Genomic DNA, 18,630 nt, shown 5'->3' on the forward strand with positions numbered 1-18,630 from the left:
AAAGAAAGATCATCACACCATCACTGAATAACAAAGTACTTGCAGAAGTAGGATTAGTTACCCTTCCACCTCAGGCAGGTCATCAGCAAAATAACCTTAAGCAGACACCCGTAGTCGTTGTCACTGTATTTATAATTGTCTCCTAAATTTGTTCATCATCTATCTCAGATGGTCTCAAGCTTTGGAGGACATCAGACTCATCTGCAGATTGAGGTGTTGCTAGCTTAAATTTCACACTCCATGGGTACCCTAACGCCTGCAGGAGTTCTCCAGGGCCAGCCTAAGCTCATTTGACCTCAGGGATCTACAAGAGAGAATAACAGAGCTGGTTCTCATTTTTCTTAAAAAAAATTATCAGAGTACTTGGAAACTGACTTTATCATCAGTTATTCTAATCTGTTCTCTAATCTCTTCTTAATTGTAATGTTACAATATGAGAACAAAAGTATTGTAGAGAGTAGAATGCAAAGATAACACACCAGTCTATATTTTGCATACCTTTTTTTAAAGGCCGACATTAAAATAAAATGTTTATGTCTTTGAAAAGTTAGGAACGTATCAAAACATACATAAGAATCAAAATAGTAAATTCGGTCAGGCTAAGGAAAAGTGCCCACGTAGAGCACACTGTAATATATGACCTCTCTGCCCTTCTCAGAAGGACAGTCAACCCTGAGCACTGATACTGTAAGCTCATATAGTTGCATCTGATGTGTATAAACATTTATGTGTTAATATTTAGTAATGTCTTGATGACTCTTGAAAGCACCCCATTTATAGGTTCTCATAGGATGGCTGGAACATGAGATGTTAGCCTCTCCAATCCTGAGTTAATAAGTTCATAAACCAAACTTTTAAAATGTACTTGAGTAACCACACCTCAGGAAATCCATGACTTTCCTAACCCTTGTACATATAAAATGAGTCACAGAAGTACATTTTGTTATAGAGTAGTCCAAAGGCGATTGAGATCTAAAAAATAAATGTAAATAATCTTAAAGATCCGAGTTAAATCTCTCAAAGTGAGGCTACATTTAAATTTGCCTCTTTAAATCTGGCTAGAGCAAAGTATAGGGAATAAAAGGGGAATGAAAGACGCCACAGAGTTCGACTTCTTTAGTCACAAGAAGGCTGTTATCTACAATCTCATAGCAAAAAAGGGGCAGACTTTTAATAGAGAAGAGATTCTCTAACAACTTTGCATTTATTTTTTTTTTGTATATAAATGTGAATTTATAAACATTAATCTATTGCGGTGGGAGGAAATTAAATACTACTACATTTAAATCATTTACCAATTAACTTCAACCGTCAAAAGAATAAAAATTTTGTAAAACTTAAACCTTTTTGCAAAGGCATAGTTCAAGCACTGCCTAAACATTCCCTACAGAGGTTTTCTATGAAGCTGTGTGTCAGAGATGCCCCATAATAAACAGCCTCTACCACTCCTCATATGTCCAAATTTAGTGATGCCTTTTTTTTTTTAAATAAAGATTTTATTTATTTATTTGAGAGAGAGAGAAAGAGCAGGCGAGCACGTGCATGAGCAGAGGTTGGGAGGGTTGGCGGGTGAGGGAGAAGCAGATTCCTTGCTGAAAAGGGAGCCTGGGGCTCGATCCCAGGACCTTGAGATCAGGACCTGAGCCTAGGACAGATGCTCAACCGACTGAGCCACCCAGGCATCCCAAGTACTGACTTCTTATTCGATGAAATGTCACAGATGAGAAAAAAGCTTAATGGTGAAAATATTTAAATAAAAGAGAAATCAAAAGAGATAGTAAGTCAAAGAGATGTTCCTATTGCCCTCAACAGAAGATATAAAAAGGAAAGAACAGAGATAGCCATGGTGGTGTATGAGGAAAGAGTAATCATAGCCTCTGAAGAGGATGAAATGAAAACCTACATAAAGTGAGGAAGATTTAACTTTTCCTGTTTTTATTTAAAACTTTAGGGACTATATAACTATATAAATCATTCTGCAAACTTTCACTTTTGATTACCCTTGTCTACTAACCTATTATTTCTAGAGAAGTACTGGAATGCATGTTTTTCAAACAACATAAGCCTCATGGTATAGAACAATAATTTTCAGAGCTAGGTTACATTAACACACACTATCAATAAAGTGCACATTTACACATCTCAAAAGAACATTATGACTCTGGAAACACCCCAAGTCTATAAACAAACTCGGTCATTCTAAGACATACAAAGGAAAAATTTATTCTGCAAAAACAAACAAACTTCACTCACTTGTATTGATCAGAAACTGATTGGACACACCAGGATGATCTACGTCATGTATTGCACTGGCAAAAATTGCTGCAAGAATCTCCAAATCCGTAAACACAGCCTGTAAATTCAGACAAGACACATAACATCGACACTCTGTAATAATGCAATGAAAGGTATGTACAAATGCAAAATTGCTTCCTAGAATTTGTTGGAAAAGAGAATGAAGCTTCAAAATATTTAACAGCTTATTTTAAAAGTATTTAAGATGTTTAAGGATGTCCTGAAAATGTACATAAAATTAATGACACAAGAAATTATTTTCTTTCATTCAGACCAGGGACTCTCCATCTCAGCAGAATTGACATTTGGGGGCAGATTATTCTTTGTTGTGGGAGGCTACCCTGTGCACTGTAGTATCAGGGTCCCTGACCTGAAGCATGAGATGTCAAAAGCATCTATCTCCAACTTGTGACAGACATGTCTCCACATATTGTCAAATGTGCCTGGGGGTCAGGGCAGGAGGAATAGGGAGGAAGAATCCCAGTAGAGAACCACTCACTCATATGATGAGGTACTAACACAATTTTATGATGAAAACAATCTGAACTATAAAATATATTAGCAAAAGAGAATCTTTCCTCCAAATGATTAAGGAAATCAAATTGTCTTAATAAACATTTAATGGAACAACTTCTTAAAATCTGGTAGAATTAAAGATGTTTCTTTCTGAAAAATTCTATGAAAAATATCAAAGCTTTGTCTCTATTTTATAAATAACATCATCCTTTGAACCATAAATGTAAAAGGCATCAGGCTAAATTCCAAAAAAACTAACTGAAACTGAATAAGCCAGATGTACTTTATGGAATGTCCACTAGGTCATTTCAAAGAAGCAGTATCATGAAGAGATGAATCCCTAAGTCTTTGATCAACTTTCACAGACAAAATTCATCAAAGACTGAACTGTTTATTAATCACAACAACATTTTTTTCCCTATAACTCAACATACTTCCAATGAAGCCATTAATTTTCTGCCCCACACCCTTCAGTATAAAAGTTTAAGAGATGTTTGTGCGTAGCAGGTTAGTGGTCTCAGAGTTTTAGAAACCAGATTTACCTCCAAAGCAGGTGTAGATAACAGCACATGTGTTGACTGGACCACATCTGCAGCATGAATATTGTTGTGGTAGGCCACGTCAGCATGGTAATGGTCTTCCAGGGTCATAAGGTATGTAATTAAAGTGTCTACTGGAATTTTAAATGTTTTTAATAAATCCCGTTCCTGTAGGAAAGGAAATCCTCTTAATATTTTGTTTGCATAGAAAAAACATTTTCCATAGAGTGTGTTAACAGAAAAATCACACCGGTGTCACCTATGGATAACCCAGAATAGAAACAGCATCTCATAGTGTCTAGGGAGGGAAATGGAACCCTCTGAGAATACCAGGGGCTTTGGGGACAAAGCCAGGGTAGCGTTGTCCTTCTGGGGCCGAACGTTGCTTTCCTTAAGAAGTATGGTGTCAGGAATGAGCCGCCAACTGTCAAAGTGTCTGTGTCGGACCATCATGAAGGTAGCTTCAGTCCAGTACCACCGACTTTAGCTAATGGATCACACCAACTGAAACTCAACATGTTCTCTAGGGTCGGAACATGCCATGCCAGTTCCAGGGTGTCTGCAGCCTCAACTCCTCATTTCTATCCTAATCCTGTGTTGGGGCAAAAGCTCAACAAGAATGGGAAACTGATATGGAGAAGAGAGCAGTACAAGAAACAGCAACTGAAGAAATTATCTTCTAAGGTTGGTCAGAAAGGAGCTTATTCATTTCTAAGTTAGTACTCCACTCTCTATGCAAATCAGGTCATGGACATGATTTTTTTTTTTTTTAATGATTTATTTATTTATTTATTTGACAGAGATAGAGACAGCCAGCGAGAGAGGGAACACAAGCAGGGGGAGTGGGAGAGGAAGGAGCAGGCTCATAGCAGAGGAGCCTGACGTGGGGCTCGATCCCGTAACGCCGGGATCATGCCCTGAGCCGAAGGCAGACGCTTAACCGCTGTGCCACCCAGGCGCCCCATGGACATGATTTTTAAACTCTTGTTTTAATGAATTGCTTCAATTTTCCCACATGACTACTTCTTGTAATGGAAAAAAAAATAACAAAATTGGTTTAGTTGTGATTGACCCACACTCCATACTTCATTAAGGTAAAGGGGCAAATAAGAAAAAAAGTATCAAAATAAGCAAAAGAGGGTGAACAGTAAAGAAGATAAAACACTAGCACATTTCACAGACTCGACATTATGTCACCCAATAAAGGAAAGGTGATAGAACTTAACCACGTTACCTGAAAAATAGTGTGCATGATAACAGTCAAAGGCCGGTTACCAGACAGCTCTGCTATTCTGAAAACATGAAGACCCCATTTGTTCACATCTTCTAGTTCCTGGGGTTACAGAAAGATTGAAAAAAATAGGAAGCAGAAGTAGAATATAAATCAATGAACGCAGTCATTTAAACGTAACTGACTTTAATAAAAAGAGTGCTAGGTTTTACAAAAAAGATTCATATTAAATGTAATGGATGCACCTCCATAAGTACAGGCAAACTTTTAGGTAAACCTACTTAAATGTACTGAAAACTGAATAGTATGGCTTAACTTTATGACTTTGACGACACAGTAGTTACATACTTTGACTATCAATTTCAAAGCATTTCTTCAATAGATAAAATCTATTCACAAAACCTTAACTGTTCTCCTAAAACCCAAAACACACAAAATATTTCTAACTCTTTAAGGTCAATCAAATGGAGATGTAAAAAAGCAACAAACACATACACCAAACCACCTGTATAAATCCACATATTAATAACACCCAAATAATTTGTAAAGAGCTTTATAAAGTACTTTGCCACCTTTCAAAAAAAAAAGGACCCCACAAATTAATGAACTAGCCCATCTATTTAAAAGAGAAAGAATTAAAACTCATTAAAAGGTACCCCAACATATTATGATCATGATCTTTAAAATCTTCTTACCTTGGCAAGGACATCTTCTTGTTCAGTTTTAACCCCAAATCTTGGGATGCTTGAATTCGTCAAACTGGAGCTGTGCATCAACTTCTTGACCCCACTGATCTGAGACATTGGCCTTTTCTTTTTCTCTTTTTCCTTCTGAGTCGGAGAAGGAATTTCCACTTCATGTTGCTTATCTGACGAAATTTAGAAAAGGTTCTACATTTACTGTGACGTCTACCCAAGTTGTCACTTTTTAATCATAACGTCCATAACTCGACAGGTTTTAATTAATCATGATATATTCCAGAAAATGTTTCCAAGAAACACTTCTTTTAGAGAAGTTGAGTATTTACAATTTGATGTGGACTTATTATGATACCCTCCAACACAAAATAGAGCAAATAAATCCCACTGCAAAATAATTAACATCAAATGTATTTAGTGGTTACTACTTGGATGGAATGCTGTAATTTTTTTTTTTTTGCAAGACTTATGATAACAGACTTGGAAAAAGCAAAACATATTGGTTATTTCCACTGTTCATTAACTCTGTCCCTGTTTGAAATTCACTTAGTGGCTTGGAAACTGCTCTTGCCAACTAAGGATTCCAGTTTTAATACCTGTTTTGAAAAGAAAGGAACTTCATCCACAAATATAAAAACAGCACTGGGTGAACCTAACGGGTTCAAATGTAAGAATGGGTCAAAATGTAAGAATACAAACAATATATTTGAATGACCTATATTCTTTCTGCTATTTTATATTTTCTATACTGTAGTGAGATAATGGTTATGATGTAACAAGGAGAGCAAAGGTAATTTCCAGTATCATCTGATAAGTAACTGTCAGATTCAATTGTTGTTTCCAAACAAAATATATTAGATGCCTCAGTATTTTCATCAACTATTTCAAGGCAGTGAGCTCCTCTAACTCATCCTTGCACATAGCGTGTATTCAATAAATGTCTCTAGTGAAAGTGCTAATTAGATATTACAGCAATTTTGTTTTGAAAGTAAGTTCAAATCAAGGATATGTTCACATTATTGACTTTCGCTAAATGAATTTTCTTCCCGTGGACGGGGGTGGGGGTGGGAGTGGGGGGTGGGGGGATGGTATACCAGTACACTACACTGTCAACTATTATTATCAGCAAGCTTTTCTTCAGTGGTTGTATTGTATCCGCCTCATCAGTCTACCAGGCTTGGTGTTAATTGACTATAACTCATTATGGCAGGGACCATTTCTAATTTATCATTACCAAATGCCCACCAATGTCTGGAATTTAACAAGAATTTGTTGAATGCATGCATAGATCTCTTTGTAAAACACATTTTATGGTTAATGCTTTGGAAAAACTGGCAACCTACAACGTTAATCCAGAGAATCCCTAAAGTCCTGAGTAAAACTAAAAGATAAAAAATGTACTTTATCACCTCAGATTCCAAAGCTCACAGGCTTAGACATTCAAATTATTAATAGGATGAATGAAAACAAAAGGAATTCCTAACACTCATTTGGTTTCCAAAATGAATTGGTGCCCCAATCTACCTCCAAAAACAAACAACTCAAAAGAAAAGTTTAAAATTGCATTTAAATGATTATTCTCACCTAAGAATGTGTTTGATATATACTCTGACACTTGATTTCCAGACCGACTCATTTCAGAGAGATGGGTGAGCTCTCGATTAAGCATCCTTTTAAACTGAAAAACAGAAAAATAAAATGAAGTAACATAAGAGGAAATGTAATTGAGGTAACACAAGCATACTGTAAGATACAGAAAACATGCCCAAGAATTTTTAAATTATCCTCACAGTTTCGATCAGTGAAATGCAACAGAACTTTCTATAATGATGGAGAGTTCTAGAATCTGAGCTGTCCATAACTGTAGACACTAATCACATGTGGCTATCGAGCACTTGAAATGTGACTAGTGAAAATGAGGAGCTGATTTCTGAATTTTATTTCATTTTAATTTAAATGTAAATGGCCACATGCAGCACAGATTTAGACATTCAAGGACATTAATTAAAGGGGAAAAAAGGAATAAAAAGTTAAGGTGCATATTAGTATTTAGAGAAGGAAAAAAACTAATTTATTGGCACACGTATGTGCTGTCACACAATAGAACACGATTTATCAATTAATTTGTCATTTGCAGAAATCGGTATGTATACTGGTTAGAGGTTAAAATGTTGTCTTTTACCCCAAAGCAAAAGTGAATAGATTTGAGTATTCTTTCAGAACTATAGAGAAGTAAAATGTTTGAACAGATACTATAATTTTTCCTTTTAAAGTTTTTCCAAGTAGAAGGTGTAATATTATTTGTTACTCAACATCCATGGGACTTACCAATCCATTTCTCTAAAGTCACATAAATACAAAACAGGTCAATTTTCAATACTCAATTTCATTACTTCACAATTTATTTTACTGATGGTGCCTATTTTATACTAAGAAACACTGGAATTAACTTATAACCATCAGATGGCACTACCCAAATCCAAGATTCTCCAAGACTTTATGCTTTTCCATCTCTCAGCTGTTTGTTACTATGTTTTCTTTTGATTCCCAAAATAGCCCAGATGGCCCTTTAAGAAACAATGATCTTTTTTTCTATTACATAGATTACTATTAGATACTTGATCTAAAAAAGTCAAACACATTTTACTCTAATGTTCAGTAGACTTTAGAATTTCAAATTTCACCATAAATTCTCATTTAAGTCTGGGGGGAAAATGCAGTGAATTTACCATTTTAGTAATGTTTGAAATGTAATTCTAACTCAGTATTTAGTTTATTAGAATTTAAGAAAAAAATCTTGCTTCTCTGGATAATTCATACCAAGGTGTCCTAACTCAAGATAATTTGGCAAATAACTTCCAAAGTCAATCTTATTGACCATTTAGATAAGGTGCAGGAATTTATCCCAAAAGTACTGAGGGAGATCAATAGAAACATTTCAACAGGCTGCTGGATGTAAGAAATGTCTATTAGTGTTCTCTAGTAGCCAAAACTGAAGAAATGGCCATAACCAATATTAATTTTTCTAGTTGTTAATTTATAGGTCTAGGAGCTTATTCTTGAACTCAGAAACATTAAGTTCATTTTTTTTGTTCACATATTCTTTCAATACCTTTTCTTTGATTATAAAGTGCATACATGATAGAGAAAATCTAGAAAGCTATATAGAAAAAAAGAGAAATCATGAATATCCCCATTGCTCAGAGATAACCATAATTACCTACATTTCCATCTATGTCTTTCTTCCCAACATTTATTTGTATATATTTTAAATTGGCATCATGCAGTATACAAAATAAAGGCTGCTGCTTGTTTTCACTCAAAATTATACATTATGATCTGCTGGGAAAAATCTGGGCCTCCTAAGAATATTCATGACACATTTACAATAGTGTTCAAAACATTTTCTGTCCATTTTCCACAAAGTTACATTGAATTAAATGCTAAGCAATTAACTAATTAAATGAGCTAATAGGAAGTATCTTGTTTTTTGCCCAGCACATAGCAGGTGCTTAACACTGAGTTCCTTCTATCTCCCAGTTTCCTGGGCCTTTTATAGTGATAGCTGACTTTTAACATTGCAGGACAAACAGATGGAAGATCTGACTAGTTAAGCCCACAAAAAAATATACATATAAACATCTAGCTCCCCTACCCATTCCCAAAAGTAATTTAGGACATTATTCACATAGGAGATGATAACCATGCTTCAAAAATATAACAAAAAATACAATGAGCAAGGACCAAAGGTAAGTAAATCCTCGCTTAACAAATGAAATTTACTCTTGGAAAAATCTACTCTCTCGGCAAAACAAAACCAAAGAGACTCTGCTAAGCATTTAAGACATATATTGAGTGAAATATCTCTTTGACTTGAAATTGTCTGTGCTGTGAATTAAAAGTTGCCAGTAAGAACTGCCTGATCATGACATTGTGTTTTGGGGAGGGAGGGGAATGTTAGGCAGGGCTTTCAGCCACTCCTAGCCCCTCTTCAGTCTATACAGCAGCTGTTGTCCACCTGCCCTCCATGCATTTCTCTCCATGTAACTAAAAAAGGATGTAAGTTTGGGGGTAGGGGTGGGTGCAGTTGAAAAAGTTAGAGAGGGACCCAGTTTTTCCATAAAACTACCTTCTAACTTGGAAGCAACTTAGTATGAGGAATATGTTGCCATATGCCCAGCAGAAAAAATTACATGGTACCTGCAGATATGCAGCACAAATTACTGGATTATCTGAAATAATACAAATAACGAATTGTAATTTTCCAGGCAGTTTGTTTATATGATCCCTCAAAACAGCCAGTCAGTACAGATAACTAAGACAAAAAATGCCAGTGAAAGGAAATCACAGACTGATAAATTACAGGTCGCACATGCACTGATTGTACGTGCACATATACATCTATTCCCAGACTACTCTTATGCTGTTGTTCAAAACCCGGAAGTGTGGGGTGGAGAATCCCTTCAGCACATACCTATATCCCTGCCAAGGTTTGGCAGGTGCTCTAAGGAAGGCAACATTTCCTCTTAATATGATTAGAAGAGACAGTATTTTCAGCAATTCTTTCTTTCCAAGGGAAAAGGTGTGGAAGATTTCTTAAAGACAATTTTCAAAGAGTCAACTAAGTTATAAGAGCATTTTCTAAAAGGAGTTAAAATTGCTTCCCTTTTTTGCTGCTGATATAAAACTTTCAGGGAAGCTAAATTAATAACACAAAAATTACCATCAGGGCTTTCTCAACTGGTTTTACAGCACAATTTTGGAGTGTAGAGCTGGCTGTACTAAAGAACAAGACACTAAACAATTCAACAATCATTTAAAAATGTAAGTGGAATTTCTCTCATTTAAGATAACTACACACCATTTATTAGGATAACTACACAAAATTATCATGAGAGGAAAATGATTAGAAAAGGCAGTAAATGTGTTTTTCCTAGAACATTGCTACAGTCCTCAATTTATAGATTTAGAAGAGATACAATACACAACTGGTTTTCAAAAAAAAAAAGATTGCAAAATGCAGAACAATTTAATTGAGTATTTAGATATTTTAAAAAGTGACCTCTAAATATTTTGTGTTGGTGAGCTATTCTGATTGCTTTTGGTCTAAACAGTGTGAAATAATAGATGGAATTACTGTTCCAACAATGAAAAAAAGAGGAAGATTTAAGTGAATGCTTTCAAATCCTTTGTTCTCATTATGCATCAGAATGCCTGAGTGCAGCATGTAAAACATAAAGTGAAAATGCAGTTGAAATAAATTCTGTATTTTGCTTTTTAAACTCCCATTTTCTAATTTATGTTCTACATTTAAGACTGTTGAGGAAAGCAAAATTAAATAATAAAATAAAATTAGAGTATTCTTAAACATAATCCCTGTATGCCAATGTCCTGGGTACATTTTACATTCTCCTAATATTAATTAAGAAGGTGGTAAAGGTCAAACATTCAGAAAATGCTTACCCTGCCCCACCCTTGACCCCAACCAATATTCTGCTAAAAATCATTTGAATATGCTGCACTGTGATATATTACAATTTTGGTAGATATCAGCATTAAAAGCTAAAATAAATACTGCATTGGCTGTATTAATAAATCTGTCAAAATGCGTAAGATGACATATATTTAAATTTGCCCTTCTCAGGTGTTTTTAGCAATATACTATTAAAACATAAACAAGGCTGGCCAGCAACAATTTTCCTCAAAAATATAAGCTCTACAACTCCTTATTTAGATTCTTGTAAGTGTTGTTCATAATCATAATACAAAGATGAAGCTCTTCAAAAACGTATTAAAAATGAGCTGTCTGAAAGCTAAGAGATGAGTTCTAGGGAGATTGTGGGATTTTCCTTTATTATTTTCTATACTTTTCTGTACTAAAAGAAAATTTTTAAGCCAAAAATGGCTAACAAAATTCAAATAATGGAAGTCTGTATATTTCAAAAACAATTAAAAAAACTGGGCCATCCATCGAGTTAAAAGGAAGTGGGGAATCATGACTCCTTGGACAACTAAAACCGAAATAAGTTTTCTTAGAATGTGAGAAAATCTGACAGCAGAGGACATTTTTCTCTAAAAAGAAACAAAGAAGATGAAAAATATTTCAATCCAAGAGTCCTTAAAGTAATGGAAAAGGATTCTGAAAAATTATGTATTTTGATTGGCTCAAATGATCAAGGATAGATTTCAAGTTCTGAAGTGATGCTTGATTTAGTACTGAAAAAGGTTTCTCTACCTCCTGCTTCTATCACAGAGATCAGATCGCCAAGAGGCTTGCCAAGCAGAACAGAATCTTAATAAATTCAGTGTATTACTTCATTTCCTGAGATTAACAAAAGTAGCAGTATCAGATGAATTTATATTTATATTTCTTCCAGTTTTACATATAGATAATCAAGTTTTCATTTTAATAATATATCACTTAAATAGGTAATGTCAATTTTTAATGTCATCTACATCTTTATATCCAAAGATGAAAAAAAAAATACTCATCAGGGTTAAAGTGGTGTAGATTTTTAGAAAGAGCCACAAATTAATTTTCATAAACTTTAAGTGCTACATATGACTCATACATCAGTGCAAGCAATTGGACCCAATAATTTATTTCCAATGATTTTGTTTGATTACCTTGATATTTAAAAGCACAACTCAAATCTATACCCTATGACAAAAAGAACCACCGCACATTAAAAAGCTATTTAAACATGCAAACTACAACTAATAAAAGTTATGCATTTTCTCCTTATCTTGACCACCAAAAACACATACTTATGTAGTTCACATCTAAGGAAAAAAAAAAAAAAGACTGCTTACAAAGCTTAACTCCACTGTAATTTATTAAAACTATCAGTTATGTAATCAGAGAAATTAGGAGCTAAATAACTCTTACCTTTATGTAGCCCCAAGACACTGACAGTAAAGAGTTTGCTTCAGGCATTTTTGATTGATTATATAGAGACAGTAAGTTCTAAAATATGTATATCTTCAAAACCCTGATACTTTTAACAAAGTCCGCAAGCCAGAGTGTGGGTTTTTAAAGATTTTTGGTAATTAAGTATACACAAGAAAGCCTTGCATTAGGTCCCATCCAGCTGTCTTCCCATTGAACACATGCCATTTGTAAAACTCCAGAATGAAACAGAATTCTACAACTATTCTGAATAAAGAAAATTCATGTGATAAAGAAATATCTAATGATCTAAGGGTCTGCATCTTTTTCTCCCTGAACTCCTGGTCTTAATGAATAATGTATGTCAAGATGCTTAGCTGCAAGAAAGACTAGTTCTGTCAAAAGCTACCAAATAAGGAACTGCAGGGAAGCCAGGAAGAGTGACAAGAAACCCCTCCCATAAAAGCCCAACTACGCACCAATCACACTCCATCACTGGGTCTATCAGGGCAGGGAGGGGGGGTGTGGACTCAGAGCAGGCTGTGTCATGATTGGTTGGCAGGGGCGAACCTCTGGGGAGGAGGTTTTCCTCCTCACCTCTGGTAAACGCCATTTAATAATGGTATCGCTACAGCCAAGGCTGCTGAATAAAAAGATGAATGGGGTTTCCCGAGCGCAGATGATGAATAACGACCATAAAACTCTTCAAAATTCATAGTTCATTCTTAAATAAGGATTGCCAATCTTTTCGGTGTCTTTCCTATGAGTTTTAATATTCTCTGACTTCTCTTCCTTCAAAATAAAAGCTGCTTTGAAAAGGACCATTAGGCATTTTAACTGCCTCGCTCTTTCAAATCCAAAGCAGGTGGCTTCCCTGGTGACACAGATATAACCACAGTTTTCCCTCTGCCCAACATAAAAGCATAGTGTGACTATAAAATGCAATCAGTGTCCAGAATTGACAAATGGAAACGATACATTTCCTCACCTGTGTGGTATAGCTGTTCTCAGCTCCTTTTGTTTCTATTGTTACATGTGGCTGAACTCCACAACCTTAAAAACCTAAGGGTGGGGACAATTTATAATAATTCTGATTGCGGCTGGGTGGGGGGGGGGGGGACTGAAAGCTAAAGCACTGTGTACGGTTAAAGAATGTGGAGTTCTGAGTACAGATTTTAAAATCTATATTTTGTCCAAAAGAGAACGTTTTTGTGATTGCGCACAATGTTAAGAAAGGTATTAACAGTGGCTCTTGGAAGAATATAGCATTAAGTTCGAGTAATCAGACCTTTTACAAGGAGAGTTAAATAAGAAATCTAAAATTTTTAAAGAAAAAATCTTTTCTATTTGGTTTGGGGCAGTATTATTCTTTTTTTTTTTTTTTAAGATTTTATTTATTTATTCGACAGAGATAGAGACAGCCAGTGAGAGAGGGAACACAAGCAGGGGGAGAGGGAGAGGAAGAAGCAGGCTCATCGCAGAAGAGCCTGATGTGGGGCTCGATCCCAGAATGCCGGGATCACGCCCTGAGCTGAAGGCAGACGCTTAACCGCTGTGCCACCCAGGCGCCCCAGGGCAGTATTATTCTTTGTCTTGTATACTAGACTTGTGGATTAAAAAAAAATGAGGGAAGTCTAGCTTTTACTCTATTTTAGCATAAAATTCTGTCCTGTCTCCTTCTTCCTCACCTCCATCTCAAAGCACTTAACTGCTTTGTGCTTCTGTGACTTAATATCCTTACTTTTCAGTTTTCCTGCATTTGCTTTGTCTGTTTTAGATAGTACACACATCAGAAACATCCATGTAATACTCTTCCTCTTTGAATTTGTAATGGTCCTTTGTTTGCAAAGTCTTCAAGGGCAGTTTACACCTATTGTGTTAGCTTCCTAAATTCCTTATAAAGAAAAAAAAAAAAAAACTAAACCCCAAAAAGGCCACTAAAACTGCCTCCACAAGAATACAAAAAGGTCCTCCTCTTTCCTAGTCTTTCATTCTCCTTAACTGCTCACAAGTGTTCAACAATGTACTCTCTCCACTCTCCAATTCCAGGATCCTCAACTGCTCTAGCTTTCTCTCCCCTTCTCTGACCATGTCTTCTTTGCCTTCTTCTGTTCATCCTCTAACTTGGAATATCCCCAAGACTGTCCTAGGCCACACTCTTCAATGACTACTAATAGGAATTACGGCACCATATTTCCAATGACTAAGGTTCCTTCCCCCGTCGAATGCCCTGCCACTCATCACAAACTTTTTCAAAATGGATGGATCCATTTTTCTATTTAAAGTAGTTCTTACTATAACTACTCCCATTTCAGTCAGTGGGCTGATATTTCTCTCAGTGTCACAGACTGAAATCTGTGACTCTTTGTTACCATTCAACAGGCACTTCATGTGAGTCAGCCGCCATTAGGTGCTTAATATAAATCATCTAACTGGATCCTTGAATAACCCTAAAGTGTTCTCCATCTACATCACCTTCCCTCCTGCACCAACTTTATTATAACGTTTTATCTTTTATAAAATGCTTTTTCATTTACTGTTCCTTCTCAACCCCACCCCCATCATCTAAATCCAAGGGCTGAATGCCTGAGAGAAATGGGAAGCAGCTTTACTATCATCTCTAATCCCCTCATTTCCACATAAAGTGAGACCTAGAGAGAGAAAATGATTTTTCCAAGTTCACCCAGGTACCAAGTACAGAGGCTCTGAGCTCAAATCCTTTAGTGCATGATCTTTAACAAATAATCTCACCTTTTAGTGTGCTGGTTTCCTCATCTGTAAAACTGGGTTATTATGGTAGCTAGTCTCCAAAGATGCCTCCTAATGAGCCACCCAACCCTACACTGAATCCGAGCTGGCTTGTATAATCAACAAGTAGTGCTGTCACAAGAAATGGAGGCTGTCAGAAGCCTTGAAGCTTTCACCTTGGTTGCCTTGAATGCACTATTAGAATCCCGGAGTCACCCTGTTAGCAAGTCTGACTATTCTAAGACTGCCATGCTATGAGAAAGCCCAGGCTAACACCACCGAGAGGCTGCCGAGAGAGTGTGTGGGGTGGACGAGAGAGACAGGGAGAGCAGATGTGTCCCCAGACAATCTCTAGCTATGCCAGCCATCCTAGCCCAGAGCCAGACCCGACAGTGAAGAGGTCATCCTAGTCATCCTGACAGTGGAGCCTTTAGATGACTCCAGCCCAGCTGCCATCTGACTAAAACCACATGAGGGTCTTGAAGTGAAAATTTCTAAGCAAGCCTAGTTAGCCCACCAAACAATTAAAAAAAATACCAAATTGATATTTTAAGCCACTAAGTTTGAAGTGATTTTATAGCAATAAATAAGTACAACAATTATTATGAAGATTAAATGAGATGATATATGCGAAGCACTTAAAAAAACATCTAGTACATAGTGACAAATAGGTATTAGGTGATGATGATGATGATGATGGAGAAAACAATGATGTGGATTATGATAACTATACCATTATGGTGACTAGATTTTTTAACTCCCAGTTTATCCTGTGTGTGTGTGTAATTTATCATGTTTTCTTTTAACTGCATCACATTATTATGGATCTCAGACCCAAAACACAATACTTGCTTCTTAGCTCACCTTCTTTGGCTTTTCTCCTTCTAATCCCATACTTATCTCTGCTGCCAGGCCAATTTTTCTCAAATCCAGCCTCAGCCTGCCCCTCCAAAGCTATTACCTAACAACTTGACATCACCTGCCTCATCACAGCCATATTTCCCTGTGAGCTCTAGACTGACAAACTCTGACCCTAATCCCCAACTTCAAGCCCATCTCCAGCTGCTCTTTACACTCCTGCTCTGTTACTGAAAGGCTAGTATTCCACCGAGCTCTATGATTTAGCAGACAGTCCTATTTATATTTTTACTTTCACTGAATTCACTACCTAGAATACCCTCTTTCTTCTACTCCATCTCCTTCAAGCTGGTTTTTCAGAAAAAGTCAGATTTCAATCATTCAAAATACATTTCAAGACCAAATTATCTCAGCCCCTCTCCAAACTTTATTTTGCACTCACTCCTTTATTTAATAACTACTTATTAAGTTCCTACTGTTTGCCAGGCACTGTCCTGAATAATGAGGACACAGCAGTGAACAAAGCAAAGGTTTTTTACCTGAAGCTACATTCAACAACTGAGTCAGCAAATATATACAATGTCGTGTGGTGATAAATTCAATGGGGAAAAAGAAAGGATAAGGAGGCTATGGCATGTTCGCGATGGAGGTTCCTGTAGTATAAAATGATCAGGAAGAGCTTCTTTGAGGAAATGACATATGCTTAGAGATCTGAAGAAAGAGAAGGAGCAAGTCATGTGAATATCTAGGGCAGTGGAGAAAGGGGAGTCAAGGGAGGGGAACACCAACACCAAAAGCCCTGAGATGGGAGCATGCTTGGCGTGCTTCCAAAGAGCAAGGTGGGTCACACAATGTCATTTACAACCAAATTATGCTTTCTATGCATCCATCCATCCATCCATCCATCCATCCATCCATCCATCCATCCATTTTATCCTTTGCCTAACTTCAAACTAAGTTACTTCTTTCTTTGTATAACATATTATTATCCTGATAACAAATTCCTACTTTTTCAACATATGCACTTCATTAAATACATCCATACGTACTAAGTAATCCCTATAAAGACACTTAAAAAGTCCATACTTACCAGTAACATAAAGGAAAAATAAAAGTAATTATATTATACACTGCAAAATATAAATGCTTGTAGAGAAGTACACTAAAAAAAAAAAAAAGTCAAGAGCTGAGATCTTGCTATCACTTACTGTGGGACCTTGACTGTGGGACCTCTAAACTTTCTCAGTTTACTTCATCTTCAGTTTACTCACACGGAAAAGAGAATAATAATAGCATCTACCTTACAAGTTGTTTTAAGAATTAGCTGGTACATACATGTTAAGCACTGACACTAAGTGCTTTACAAGTCTTTGCTCTGCTTCCTCTGATATGGAGAATTACCATAAGTGGGACAGCAACATGGAAATGAATACAGGAGTACTGTATTAGAAAGACCATCTTTTTTCCAAAATGGTGAATGACTCCTGAAAGGTCTCAGATGTAACAAAGAACAATTCTCTTCAGTATACACTGTGGTTACATTACTGGAAAAATTAGTGTGGATTAAATCATGTAAAAATATTTTGTTTTTATATATAAAAAAGTAGTGTTCTAGGCTCAGATAACTGTAAGTGAATATTTCACCTGCTTGAATGATTTACTGAGACACAGAACAACTCCTCCTTGGTGAAGGGCTATCCATGTATTCCAGGACACCTAGCCTCCCTGGCTTCTGCCCATGAAATGCCAGCAGGTGCACTCCCCAGTCAGTGCACCCTGAAATTTCCTAAATGTTCGCCAGTGTTAAGAATCACTCTTCCAGTTACTTCCACTGCCTTGAACTTTGCCTCCTCAACCAGGGTAGAGGATCCTTTGGGCAAGAAAGGGATATTATTCTTTATCTTTTCCAAAATAAAAAATGGACCACAGGCACAAAAGATTCAACTGTAAACCCCTAATCTGCTGTAGTAGAGGAGATAATAGTAATGATAAAAGTAAGTAGCAATAATTACAATAATGTGAAGTAAAAAGAACTAAAGACCGTTTCCATATTTCTAGGTAATAAGAAGTCTTTTTTTTTTAAGATTTTATTTATTTATTTATTTATTTATTTGAGAGAGAAACCGAGGATGAGCAGGGGAGAGGCAGAGAGAGAAGCAGACTCCCCGCTGAACAGGGAGCCCAAGTGGGGGCTCAATCCCAGGACCCCAGGATCATGACCTGTGCCGAAGGCAGACACTTAACTGACTAAGCCACCCAGGTGACCCTGAAATCTTTCTTTTCTTAAGCTCTGGTCTAAATTAAAATTCATTTCATTTTTCCCATTATCAGAGATCAACTAGACGCTCCTTCCCTTTGCCACAGTAGTAGCAGATGGCAGAAAGAATCTGGACAACCCAGAGGAGAAATCTGGATGGGACCAGAGAAATATAATTCTTTTTTTTTTTTTAAAGATTTTATTTATTTATTCAACAGAGATAGAGACAGCCAGCGAGAGAGGGAACACAAAGGCGGAGTGGGAGAGGAAGAAGCAGGCTCATAGTGGAGGAGCCCGATGTGGGACTCGATCCCATAACGCCGGGATCACGCCCTGAGCCAAAGGCAGACGCTTAACCGCTGTGCCACTCAGGCCGCCCCCAGAGAAATAGAATTCTTAGAATCAGACTTAGCTTCTGACAATTTTAATGGGGAAAACAGAATCTGTTAACGCATTTGTTAAGATGTACTATGCACCAAGAGCTTTATATAAATGCTAACCTTTGCGACATGCTAGTAAGATAGCTATTATCCCCACTTTCAGGTGAAAAGACAGATAGGGGGCACCTGGGTGGCTCAGTCGTTAAGCTTCTGCCTTGG

At 36.6% G+C, this 18,630-nt stretch overlaps 1 protein-coding gene across 1 annotated transcript in view; it reads right to left on the minus strand.

The window, feature by feature from the left end:
* The window catches only part of PDE4D (phosphodiesterase 4D), an 854,127-nt gene that overhangs the window by 11,553 nt on the left and 823,944 nt on the right, over positions 1-18,630 (minus strand). The window contains exons 7-11 of the mRNA XM_034656261.1: positions 6,864-6,957; positions 5,277-5,449; positions 4,585-4,683; positions 3,354-3,518; positions 2,254-2,353 (exon numbers count right to left, since the gene is read on the minus strand). Coding sequence (XP_034512152.1) covers positions 2,254-2,353; positions 3,354-3,518; positions 4,585-4,683; positions 5,277-5,449; positions 6,864-6,957 — 631 coding nt within the window. The remainder of the gene's footprint in view (positions 1-2,253; positions 2,354-3,353; positions 3,519-4,584; positions 4,684-5,276; positions 5,450-6,863; positions 6,958-18,630) is intronic.

This window comes from Ailuropoda melanoleuca, chromosome 3, assembly GCF_002007445.2.
Source record: "Ailuropoda melanoleuca isolate Jingjing chromosome 3, ASM200744v2, whole genome shotgun sequence".
In the NCBI taxonomy this organism is placed as follows: Eukaryota; Metazoa; Chordata; class Mammalia; order Carnivora; family Ursidae; genus Ailuropoda; species Ailuropoda melanoleuca.